Source organism: Eschrichtius robustus, chromosome 6, assembly GCF_028021215.1.
Source record: "Eschrichtius robustus isolate mEscRob2 chromosome 6, mEscRob2.pri, whole genome shotgun sequence".
Lineage (NCBI taxonomy): Eukaryota > Metazoa > Chordata > Mammalia > Artiodactyla > Eschrichtiidae > Eschrichtius > Eschrichtius robustus.
In genome coordinates, this window is record NC_090829.1 from 52,881,215 (window position 1) to 52,894,965 (window position 13,751).

Sequence of the window (13,751 nt, forward strand, 5' to 3'; positions counted from 1 at the left end):
GGATAAAGAGCTATAAGATTGAAATCTTATACTTCCTTGTAGCTCCTGTAGTAACCAGCATAGTGTTGATAAAGTAGTAACTATTCAATATTTTTTTCACTGATTCTCAAGCAATCCTTCTTTTTTTTTTTTTTCATATCATCACTTCCCTATCCAAGAACCCACTTATTGCCTTAAATACCAATTCCGATTTCCCCTGCCTGGTTTTTAAGACCATCCAGCATCTGGCTCTATCTCTCCACCTTTATTTCATAATAACGCCTTCCTCTGGCCCACCCGTCTCTTTGCTGTCCTTATTAGGTTTCATGCATCTTTCCTCAAGTTCTCCATCCTGTTAGCAATGTTTATCTCCAATATCACACTCATTTTCTGTCCCCTCTACCCGCCCGCTTTTCCATTCAGTTATTTTTGAGGTTCATTCAAACCTTTAAATTCACCGCAAATCCTCTCAGCATATCTGTGAGTACTTAATGCATTTTAATCTTTTTATCTTTAATAGAGAATAATAATAGTTCCCAACGCACTGGGTTACTGTGAGAATTAGAGGTGTTAGTATAGATAAAGTGCCTGCCACCGAGTTCATGCTCATAAATGTGTATCACAAACTCCATCAAACATTCCTATCCTAAAGCTTTGTTCTACACGGCCATTGCACATCACTGAACACTTGATAGATTTCTAATTTCCTTACAGTTATAGAACTTCTCTCTAAAGCTTGGATCTAAGTTCCTTGAGAACCAAATCCCTGTCGTATAATGTGATCTTACCCCAACATCACCCAACAAGTTGACAGAAAGTAGTGAGAAAGTTGTCACTTAATAATTTGTGGTTGATTTCTTAGTAAAACGTATCCCACAAAATCAATGATTAATTACTCATAGATTAGCAGCATAATTTGAATCATCATCATCATATCCCAAAGCAAGTACTCCAGAAGTTATTTCTGGATATAAAATATATTTTGGTGGCGGACTTCAAGTACATATGCATCCAGTGTTCTCAGTACTCATAACAATTCATTCAAAATAAGGAAACCGTACTGAGTGTAATGAAAATTTGGTTCCCCTTTTTTATTGCACCCTGCCTATCTATCTCTTGTTCTCTGATAGAAACAGAATCATCTCTCAAGTGGAAAGAAAGTCTTCTCTATTTTAGTGAATGTCAAATGAGGCAACCGAAGTGTTAAACTAGATGATTAAAGAAAAGTTTTCCCCTAACTTTCTTCTAGATCATCTGAATCAAAAGAGTAACCACAACCTTACTCTGTTCTACATTCCTGTGAACAAATTTAAGTGGACCTCATCTGCTCATTACATGCAGAGTCTGTTTGAACATCACACTGTGTTGTGTATGAAAGCTGGAAAGGGGTAGGGGAAAGAGAGAGAGGATTGCTGTTTTAAACTTTATCTGGCTTTGGAAGCCTTGCAAGAAATTTAGAAAGTTGGATAGTGGAAGAGATGCTGGGCAACATTATCCAATATTTGGATACGAGTCGTCTTTTCTTTTTTTAATGTGTGTGAACCTCCACATGGAATCATCAAATTGAATTACAGTTTAGGGTTGTGTAAGACTTCAGTGAGTGAGTTGGTTGAGTTTTGATTCACAACAATGTAAACAGAGTTAACTACATTTAAAAATACCCTAAGGTTAACTGTCATTTGAATCCAACCCCTAACGACGACCCGTAAACTATGAAAATGATCCTGCTCACTGAAAAGATCTTGCTCGGCTTCCTATAGATTAGTAATTCATTTTTTGTGAGGTCATCACTAATGGGATGAATTTAGAGACACATGCTAACTAACCACTGACTGGTGTTTAGTATCAACCTATTTATTAGTGTTAATAGAAAAGTAGTCATTGAGTTAATTTGCTTTTTAAGTGAATATGAGAAGATTGTTTTAAATGTAAGTTTCCAAAGAGTAAATTTTCACGACAGTGACATTCACATTTTTCTTGATGCTTTGTAATAGCTTTAGAATGTTTATATATTACTTCTCTTAATTCCCTTTAAAAAAGCACACATGGGTTAACATCTATTGTAGGTAATTTTAAAGGAGAAGGATCTTCTATGTGAGCAGTTCTCAACTGTTTTTAGCTGCTCTGGGAACTTAAAAATACCAGAACCCCAAGTGTGGTCATTGTCTGAACCTCAGACAATTGTATAAGACTTTCTGAGGGTGGGTTTGGGCACCCCTGTGTGTGTGTGTGTGTGTTTGTGTGTGTGTGTGTATGTTTAATAGCTCCCCTAGGTGATTGTAATTATGTCAAGAATCTAAAGACCTAAATAGACATTTCTCCAAAGAAGATATACAGATTGCCTACAGACACATGAAAGAATGCTCAACATCGTTAATCATTAGAGAAATGCAAATCAGAACTACAATGAGATATCATCTCACACCGATCAGAATGGCCATCATCAAAAAATCTAGAAACAATAAATGCTGGAGAGGGTGTGGAGGAAAGGGAACACTCTTGCACTGTTGGTGGGAATGTAAATTGATACAGCCACTATGGAGAACAGTATGGAGGTTCCTTAAAAAACTACAAATAGAACTACCATACGACCCAGCAATCCCACTACTGCGCATATACCCTGAGAAAACCATAGTTCAAAAAGAGTCATGTACCAAAATGTTCATTGCAGCTCTATTTACAATAGCCAGGACATGGAAGCCACCTAAATGTCCATCGACAGATGAATGGATAAAGAAGATGTGGCACATATATACAATGGAATATTACTCAGCCATAAAAAGAAACGAAATTGAGTTATTTGTAATGAGGTGGATGGAGTTAGAGTCTGTCATACAGAGTGAAGTAAGTCAGAAAGAGAAAAACAAATACAGTATGCTAACACATATATATGGAATCTAAGGGAAAAAAAAAAGGTCATGAAGAACCTAGTGGCAAGACGGGAATAAAGACACAGACCTACTAGAGAATGGACTTGAGGATATGGGGAGGGGGTGGGGTGAGATGTGACAGGGTAAGAGAGTGTCATGGACATATATACACTACCAAATGTAAAATAGATAGCTAGTGGGAAGCAGCCACATAGCGCAGGGAGATCAGCTCGGTGCTTTGTGACCACCTAGAGGGGTGGGATGGGGAGGGTGGGAGGGAGGGAGATGCAAGAGGGAAGAGATATGGGAACATATTGTATGTGTATAACTGATGCACTTTGTTATAAAGCAGAAGCTAACACACCATTGTAAGGCAATCATACTTCAATAAAGATGTTTAAAAAAAAAAAAAAAAAAAAGAATCTAAAGACCTAAATAGACATTTCTCCAAAGAAGATATACAGATTGCCTACAGACACATGAAAGAATGCTCAACATCACTAATCATTAGAGAAATGAAAATCAGAACTACAATGAGGGATCACCTCACACCGGTCAGAATGGCCATCATCAAAAAATCTACAAACAATAAGTGCTGGAGAGGGTGTGGAGAAAAGGGAACCCTCTTGCACTGTTGGTGGGAATGTAAATTGATACAGCCACTATGGAGAACAGTACGGAGGTTCCTTAAAAAACTAAAAATAGAATTACCATATGACCCAGCAATCCCACTACTGGGCATATACCCTGAGAAAACCGTAATTCAAAAAGAGTCATGTACCAAATGTTCATTGCAGCTCTATTTACAATAGCCAGGACATGGAAGCAACCTAAGTGTCCATCGACAGATGAATGGATAAAGAAGATGTGGCACATATATACAATGGAATATTACTCAGCCATAAAAAGAAACGAAATTGAGTTATTTGTAGTGAGGTAGGTGGACCTAGAGTCTGTCATACAGAGTGAAGTAAGTCAGAAAGAGAAAAACAAATACCGTTTGCTAACCCATATACATGGAATCTAAAAAAAAAAAAAAAATGGTCATGAAGAACATAGGGGCAAGATGAGAATAAAGACACAGACCTACTAGAGAATGGACTTGAACATACGGGGAGAGGGAAGGGTAAGCCAGGACAAAGTGAGAGAGTGGAATGGACATATATACACTACCAAATATAAAATAGATAGCTAGTGGGAAGCAGCTGCATAGCACAGGGAGATCAGCTCAGTGCTTTGTGACCACCTAGAGGGGTGGGATAGGCAGGGTGGGAGGGAGATGCAAGAGGGAGGGGATATGGGGATATATGTATATGTATAACTGATTCACTTTGTTATAAAGCAGAAACTGACACACCATTGTAAAGCAATTATACTCCAATAAAGATGTTAAAACAAAACAAAAAAACAAATAAAAAAAAGAATCTACAAAATTTATAATATTTTTATATGAAACGTGATCCTTCTTTCATTTGTAAATGTGATACAAATTATACTATAGTCTTATTTATTGAAAAATTCTCCTACTCACCTCTTCGCTCCACACTCTACCACAATGGGAAAACTTCTTGAGGGCAGGGACTAAGTTTTATTTACATTTGTCTCATTCCCTGCATCTAGCACTATGGCAGGCTGAAACAGCCAGTGATGTTAGTGGTATTAACATACTTTTTTCTTATAGTGACAAATCCTGCTCTTCTACAGATTAGTTTTATTTAATTAGTGCTTAATTATAGGGCTATATCTAATTTTGTTCTTTTGCCTTTGAGATTGAGAGGAGCATTTGTTTTGTATTTTCCTGCTATGTAAATTTGCTAGCATTTAAGCAATATTTTTTATCATTAAATACTTAGCTATGGTGCCCCTGGATGGAACAAAGAGGGCAACAATCAAGATAAAAACTGAAGTGTTTAATTCTGACCATACAGAGTTCGAGTCAATTTATGTGACAACTAAGAAAAAAATGAACTATTTCTAGCATAACAATTTGTGCATTTAAGTGAAAGCTCATATTTTTTTTGTGTGAGAAGCAGTTAAGAATTCAAAATAGTGTTTGATTTAGTTCACTGCTTCTGAAAGGGGGGAATAGAGTAAAAAGCAATGAATTATTTTGGTCCCTTGCTTTGACTGAATTTCATATATCATTAAAAGAGTACTATACATTTTTAATGTTAATTAAAGGAAAAAGGGGTATGGATTAAAGTGATGATAAACTACTGAATTGGTCAAAATCCTTTGGGGTGCTAAAGTTGTAAGTTAAATACATACTGTACAGGGAAATGAGGAACCTGAGAAACACTATGACAACTTGAACATGGATTTAGAGTTCATCATGTTTCCCAACAAGGAGTCCTTTGTGAAAGCACCTTGTGGTTGGCCATTAGTTCTTACCATTCCTGCTTAACAGTGTTCTAAGAGGTTCAGAAAGTTGCTCAAAGTCACACAGCAATTAGGTACCAGAAGCAGTATCCAATACAGATAATCTGACTCCATATTCAGTGCTCTGTCCATCAGAGCTCTGTATCCTTGTGGCCACCTAGGATTATGTGAGCTAGATACATCGAAGTGCTTACTGCTAATTCGCCAGATGGGCAATGGCAGGTGTTTGCAAACCTACCAGTGGTGTGGCATAAATCTCTGCTATTCAGAGTGGTCCCTGGACCAGCGGCATGGACATCATTTGGGAGCTTATATGAAATGAGGCATCTGGATGCTCTACCACAGACCCCATGCATTTTTAACAATACTCCTATACAACTTTTATAAACTTTAAAGTATGAAAAGCAAGAGTGTAAAGAATTCCAGATGTGAAATCAAGGCACCTGAATTTGACCTCAGCCCTGCCACAAACTAGCTGGGGCACTTTAAGTAAGTTTTTTAAACTTCTTAGAGCGTCAGTTTTTGTTTGTTTTTGTTTTTTTATCTGTGAAATGGGAAAGATAATATCTCTCTTTGAGGGTTGTTGTGATGATTATCTAAATAAATGGGCCTGGACCCCAGCGGGAGTTTAAGAAATGCATACTGAAGCTCTATGCAAATCCACAGATGTGTAAAAAGACAGCTCAGGCATCCAGCGAATTTGGTGAACTCTTGAGTTCCTGATTATGTTGGACTAGGAACTATCTATGTTAGAATCCATTTAAATTAAGCTTTCTGGGATGTCCACATTTTCATGCCCTAGAGATTTGCTACAGAATTATTCTCAGCAGAGCAATTATAGGTGAGGCTGCCCTATAATGAGATATCTTTGCTACTTCATTAAATAAACCCTCTTGGATGGGCTCCAAAATGGACCTGTCTCATAACAAATTCCATTACACTGGAAGTAATCGCATAAGAAGGCCCTGGTGCGGGTTCAGTCGTCCTGGATACCTAATGTTTACCATAAAGGGAATGTGTTCTAGAACAGTGATTCCCAAAAGCTGGTTCTCAGACCAATACTTTACTGATCCAAGGGGCAATGAAAAAAAAAAAGACAATTTAGTCAACTTTTCATAAAGTTGAATTATAATCTATTTAAAAAATATCCTTCATTCTGAGAGTATGCCCTTTTTTGAGAGTATGCCCTTTCTATTTTCTATCTTTTTGGTGTTCAACTGCTCCATATTTTAATGAAATAATGATGATAATGGTAATTTTTGTAATGTTCTTGTACAATACAAATACAAGGTCAATCCTCTCCTCCTTCCAACTTTTAACTAGAGTTTTAAGGTCCTTGAAATCCCCCAATTCTGAACAATTGTTATAGAAAAAATTGCTTAAAAGGAAATTCTTTCCTATGAAATTAGCAAGGGGCATAGAGCATTTTCCATTGGGGACCAAACTGCACAGTTTTAATTGGAGGGCAAATTTGTCTAGGGTCAGCATCTCACAGGGTGTAATACTCCTCAAACTCCTATGTGTACCAGGACCATTTGGGATCTGTTAAAATGCAGATCCTGATTCTGCAGGTCTGGCACAGTCCAAAGTTCTGTAATTCCAACAAACTCTCACTTAGAGTAGCAAAGGCATAGTGGTTAAGGTGGTGAGTTCTGAACCAGATCACCTTGGTTCAACTACTCCTGTTACTACCACTGCTAGCTGTTGATCCCTGAGCAAGTTACTTAACCTATCTATCCCTTAGTTTTCTCATTAGCAACAGAAGAATAATAGTAGTCCCATCTCACATTTTCATTGTGAAAGTGAAATGGAATATTGAACGTAAATATTCCCAGAATGTAAAATACAGTACCTGACACATAGAAAGAGCTCCATAAATGTGAGTTATTACTCTAACTTCACAGATCAGTGACTGGAGCGCCAAGATATTAAAAAAAAAATATTAGCACCTCAAGGTGGAACCCTCAAGGGGTTCCTACATGATGAAATTGGAAGAATTGAAAGTTCCATTTGGTGAGGGATAAGTTGTGGTCTGTCTTCTTTGGCTGGTTCAGTGGGATTGTTTGAAGCTGTGAATCTTAAAGGATGGGTATAGATCTGTTCTAATTCAAAAGGTGGAAGCCTCTCAATTACTAAGATCCTATAAGTAAGGTTGAAATTATGGTTATGGTTTAGGTTGCCTGCCACAAAATTATTAGAACCTTTGCTAACTTATAAATGACAAGAAAAATACCATTAGTACCTTCCCAGACTTTAAGTTTTCCTATAAGTCTTTACTTTATTAATAATTATTCTTTTCCCCATGAAAGTACAGCTAGCATGTTTATTAATTAATCTATTCTTACTTTTTGTTGACAGCCAAGCAATTTATTGGAAATAGTGTGTATTGCCTAATATGCCTCATTGGCCCATGAGGCCAATGTCTTACATTTATTTATTTATTTTTTATAGAATCCCTACTATTTTAATAGGGGGTGAATTTATATACTTGTTCTTTAAAAATTATAGGTAATAGCATCTAAGCATAAAACTGTGATTTAATATGAATTTATGGTTTTTATCTTCAATTTGTACCTTTTGCCCATCTGGTATGATTTCTGCTGTGATTTCAAACACAAGAGCAAATGATGACTGACTTTTTTTTTAATTAATTTATTTTGGCTGTGTTGGGTCTTCGTTGCTGCACGCGGGCTTTCTCTAGTTGTGGCGAGTGGGGGCTACTCTTCGTTGTGGTGCGCGGGCTTCTCATTGAGGTGGCTTCTCTTGTTGCGGAGCACGGGCTCTAGGCACACGGGCTTCAGTAGTTGTGGCATGCGGGCTCAGTAGTTGTGGCTCATGGGCTCTAGAGCGCAGGCTCAGTAGTTGTGGCACATGGGCTTACTTGCTCCACGGCATGTGGGATCTTCCCGGACCAGGGCTCGAACCCGTGTCCCTTGCACTGGCAGGCAGATTCTTAACCACTGCGCCACCAGGGAAGTCTGATGACTGATTTTAACAAAGATTGATGAGTTAGTCACAGAGCTAAGGACTAATCTAACCTACTTAACTGGTTCAACTTTATATAGTAAAAAGGAAGCACAGAAAAATAAATTATTTCATCAAGCACATTTAAGTAAATGCTTCCTGTGTTCTAAAATCCTAAAAGATTAAAGTTGACTGCTTTTTGGAAGCTAAACTGTTATCTTCTGAATCATTGCATATCATTTTTATCTTTTTCATTTATAAAATATCAGAAATTTACCTGTCTAGTTTGTGACCATGTTATAAAAACAAAAGGAGTTAATACTTTGTCAAGAGCACAGGGAAACTAATGTATAAGCAGAACATTCTAATGCGTTGATTAGATAAGTTGGAAATTATTGTGTCTATTAATAAATATTCACAAATTTCCGGGGCCTTTCCCCAGTTTTTACTTTCTGTTTCTTTTTTTGGTCTTACCTTTAACCAGTCTTCTGTATATTTCTACAGCTGACTCTGTACCACTCAGTTGCCAAGCATTTTATATGCCTCACAATGCCTCCCATGTAATAATCACTCCATGGGAGAGTTGCTAGTTATCCTTCAATAGCCATACCCATTCTCCCCTTCTTCTTCAGTAATAAGAATAAGAAAAATATGATTAGCACATTCCCAGACCTTTAAGTTTTCCTATAGGTCTTTACTTTATTAATAATTATTCCTTTCCCCATGAAAGTACAGCTAGAATGTTAGTGACCATGAATGTTAGGGCCATCGGGAATAAAGACCATATTTTTCGGCCTCCCTTGTAGCTTTGTGCAGTCACATGACCAAATTCGGGTCAATGAAAAAAAAAAAATGGAAATGGTGTGTGCAGCTTCCCATCAAGTGTGCTTGGAAGGACGCAGGGTGACTCCTTCCTTCCTTTTGCCCTCTTATGGCTGGTTAGAAGGTGGGCGTGACGACACCAACAGGAGCTGGCATTTTGATCAAGAGGTCACAGTCACATCTTGAGGAACAAAGTAGACTCTGGTACCTGATGATCATGCCATACCAGTGCTTGACTACCTAACATTTATATGAAAACAAACAAACAAAAACTTCTCTCTTGCTTTAGACACAGGTATTTTGGGTTTCTGTCACTTGCAGCCAAATCTAATCCTAACTTCACACACTGAAATATTCATTGATGCATTTATCTTTCAGGTGTGATCTTTATCAATATGCCTTGGTCTCTGTCATCCATCCTATCTTAGTCATGTTAGGACCTAAGGAAAAGCAAGAGATGCATTAAGTAATACCTGAGAACCCTTAGCATTGAAGAAGTTAAATTCAAGAGAAGTTAAATTCAGGAGAGGAAAGAGTTAAAGAGGTTAAAAATCTTTTCTATTCCCAGTAACTTTGGTTTATTAAGAGACATTCTAGGTAAGATTTCCAAAGTTAACTCCCAAGGTAATTAGACAAAAGCTAGGCCAGATGTCTAAGCTAAGTTTTGGTCTCAAAATAATTACTTTTGTTAATTACCAGTAATTAGTGTCAGCATCCAACACTTCCCTAAAAACCCTTGAGGGAGGGGGAGGAAGCAGGGAGAGAGAGAGAGGGAGAGGGAATGGGAGAGGGAATGGGAGAGAGAGAGGATGTGTACAGCAGAGTCAGAACACAAGCATTTTCCAGTACAGTTGCACATCTTGGGGTCATTAAAACCTGATTCAAATTTTACAGTTTTGAGCACTGGGTTTTATGGGAAAAGCGGATATTTTCTTCCAGTTACTGCTAATATCTTTTACTTCTACCTAGGCTTAACTTGAAGTTTATGTTCTTTCTTATTTTATGCCTTTTTTTCCCATTGCCAAAATGATTCTTTTCCTTTATCTATAAAATTACACCTTTAGCCCTGCATACCACCACCACCCCCCCCCCCCCCCGCCCCGCCACCAAATTTCACCTGAAAATAGCCCTAGCAGAAGTGCCCACGGTTCTTCCTGGAGTCTTTACTTAGCTTCCTTTCCCCAGTCAGTGGCTTCTGGTCATTAGCTCAAAGAACAGCAGAGGGTTCTCAGTGGTTTGTGGATAACTTAATTTGGGGGCACTTTTTACATAGTTCAGAAGTTTACATAGTGCATCACTCTTTGCTTCTTTGTGTAAATGATCCTTTATAAGGACAGAAATATTTATAGATGCATCTGTTTGTGCACTGTCTCACCACTTCATGTCTCTTTGGGCCTCCTTTTTTGTGCCTAGAATTTCTTTTTAAATATTTAGAGGCACCATTGTCTAGTATTGTCCATTAATAATTCATTGTAGATGGAGTCATTTTTAACCTGCAAGTAACAGTGTAAATAATACTTTTAAAATATCCATCACAAACATCTCACATCTGACTCCTGCCCATGCCCCAGGTTCCATGGTGGATCAGTCACTCCTTTATGCCATCTCTATTTAACTGTTTACTGCTTTCTCTCCCTCACCAATTGTTAGAGGGAGGCACCTTGTCTTAACTCATTTTTTAAATCTCCAGTAGCCACCAGGCATATATAAAATGCCTTGAAATTTTTTTTGTAGTTAATTAAATATGCAGTCACGAATGTTGCCAAGCCAATGGTAGTTCTAGTTACACACTTTGGTCCTTTTATAAGTTCAGTGGGTCATGAGATGGTGCAGTTTTTCCCGTGACCTTTTTTGTGTTTTATTGGTGATTCTCACATTTATTTTAGCCCATGGGCTATTTCTTTATGCCAAGATATTGACCAACTTACCTGCTTGCAGAGAGAAAAATAATTATTCATAAAGCTCAGTAGAATGGGAAGGGAAGGGAAGTTTGATGGTAAGGTAAAATGGTGTTGTTTTGTTTTTAATCAGTATTATACATAAATTATCAGCCCATGCTAAAAAGTAAGATGGTTATGTTTAATCATGAAGACTACATATCAAAAGGGGACAATTTGTATATTCATTAACTGCTTATTTCTAGAGGATCTATACTCTGCCCACCACCACTGTACTAAAACTTGATGGTTTTTATAGGTATACATCTAAATTACAAAACCAACTGCATTTTAATATATGTTACCCACTGCAGAGTTTGTTAGAGAAAATGCATGAGATGTGCTTTTGGGGTGATTTCTATATGTCAAGTGCACACAAGCATATTAATTTGCAGGCACATCTTATTTATGTAAACTGAGAACTGCATAGTCTTGATATCATTCAATATTTTCACCCCATGATCGCTGTTCATTACAGTATAATCAGAACTGCTCAATGTAATCACAACTTTCCCTTTCACAGCTTCCCATCACCAATCTATGTTTTTTTTAATCCCATACCTCCAATGCTGTTCTGAACTGTCCTGCTGCCACGGCGTATTTCTTTTGTCTGTAGCAAGAGCTGGCATCCTTTAAGGCTACCTGAAGCCATTTGTCAATCTGAGGCAGAAAGCTGAAATTAGGTACACGGAAAGGGTCTACTACTATTTCAGCAGCTTGGCATGTTGGCCGATTCCCAGTGGACATGTAGGACTCTACAAACTCATAGCTCACGTCCTCTTCATCAACGTAGACCAACTTCACCTCCACATCCATGATATTCTTTAAGGGGATTTGAGGCAGAGGCATGGTGATCAATGGGCTGTCAAGTTCTATTACCTTTGCCTGTTTCTTTCCAGCTGGCTTTTCTTCACCTTCTGCCTTCCGTTTAAAGGCCACTTTCTCTAAATCATTGCTTTGTTTTTCTTTGATGCTCTTTGCCATTTTTATTCGCTCAGCTGTGATTTCTACCTGTTTATCTCCACAGCTTTTCTTAATCTCTTGTGGCATTTCCAGGCTGCTGGGTGGGTTTGCTAAGGTGGACATTTTCTTGCTTGTGTTTATCTTTGGAACAAGTTGATCAGGATACACCCTATCTACTGTATTCTCCAAACTCCTACTGCTTCCTGAATCCATTGATTTCCTCCTGAAACACCTGTAGGGGTGAGAAGAAGACAAATAATTACAACAAAATTTTGAAATTCCAGTGGCTTTAATTTAGTCAGACTATAGTCAAATTCATTGAAAACACTTTTTAATTCATTATAGGTATTTATCACCTTAAAGTAAAACTGTATGTACATCATCTGCTGACTGTTTTACTAGAGAAGTATATGTTTCAGTCTCAAAATTCACCAAGAATTTGTTGAAAACACATTTAGACAGTGTCTTTAAAAAATAACCATCTATAGCTGAATAACGTTGAATGAACATTTTTATGGGGTGCCCAAACTTATTGAATAGGAAAAGCTTATACATAGCCACTGAGGACAAAAAAGGACCAAAAAAAAAAAAATCTATCTCAATATTAATTTCCTCAGGAAGGCAGGTGGTCTAGAACTCATTATAAAATATACTGTTAACCTGCATAATAGACTTGGGAGTCTAAAGAAACCACAGCTGCTTCCTCTGAAAGGAAATGTTCCAGAAGTGTTATGAGCGCAATGTTTCCTCAATTTGTTTCTTCTATTAGGAATGGGAATCTCAAGTTTAAACAGCTTTAAAGGTAACTATTACTCAGAACGGACTTGAAAGCAGAAGAACATGGCCTTCACCTTCTCATTAAATATGGAGTCACATATTCATCTTCAGTCTACTTTATTCATATTTTTGTAGCAATGGTATCAATATTGTATTATATGAAGATGAGGCATTTTCCTAAATCACTAATGTTCAAAAAATATAACTAACAGTCTTTTGACTCAAAGGTTTCTGCATACCATTTCTGCTTCTAGATTAGTTTCAAAATATAAAATGTGTTAAGACCTAATAATGATGTAGTCAGTTTGGTTCCTATTTTTAAGACTCTTTCACCTATCATATCCTGTCCTGGAAACAACTCTGTAGGATAAATAGGAGTAAGGACCACATTTTTCAAAGAAACTAAGGAATAGAGAGGGTAATTTGCTTGTCAAAGTCACACTGTTGGTCATTAGCAGAATCTGGATTGCTATTTCCTCCCTGGGACTTCTACTCACTAACTCCTAGTTTGGGGTACTTCCTCTAAAGCATGCTGTTCTTTAGGATAGCTAATAGGAGACTCACATCAGAACACAAAGAAAAGAGAAAATGCAAGAAAGAAGGGCAGAGTATTACAATAAGATAATAATGAGATAAAAGCTAACATTCTTGCTTCTTTTCATCTACTACAGGGACAATGCCTGACTCAAGATAAAGTCTTGACTAGCTTCTCAAATCTTATGATTTTGTTAATGATGTTGATTATTTTCATTTGTTTGCTTGAAAGACTGGTTTGCCCCAGAAAACCTTTAAAAGACCCTGAAATTTGACACAGTAATTCTTAAGGAAAGTACAGGAAGATACAAAACTGTATGTATGACTATAACTTTTGAGGCACTTTCCTCCTCCCTACCACTGTACTTGTGTCATCAGAAAAAGGTTTAGGTCAAACGTGGACGTATTGAAACATCTACTATTATGATCCAAATTATCTCATACGAAAGATCGCATTCCAAATAATTTTAAAAACAGCTGTCTTGGATGTTAATTCGCAAAAGTTGAATACTAGAAAAATATTTCC

At 37.3% G+C, this 13,751-nt stretch overlaps 1 protein-coding gene across 1 annotated transcript in view; it reads right to left on the reverse strand.

Moving 5' to 3' along the window:
* SPATA16 (spermatogenesis associated 16) overlaps positions 1–12,127 on the reverse strand; it is a 228,246-nt gene extending 216,119 nt beyond the window's left edge. The window contains exon 1 of the mRNA XM_068547418.1: positions 11,513–12,127. Coding sequence (XP_068403519.1) covers positions 11,513–12,127 — 615 coding nt within the window. The remainder of the gene's footprint in view (positions 1–11,512) is intronic.
* Positions 12,128–13,751: the final 1,624 nt, after the last annotated feature.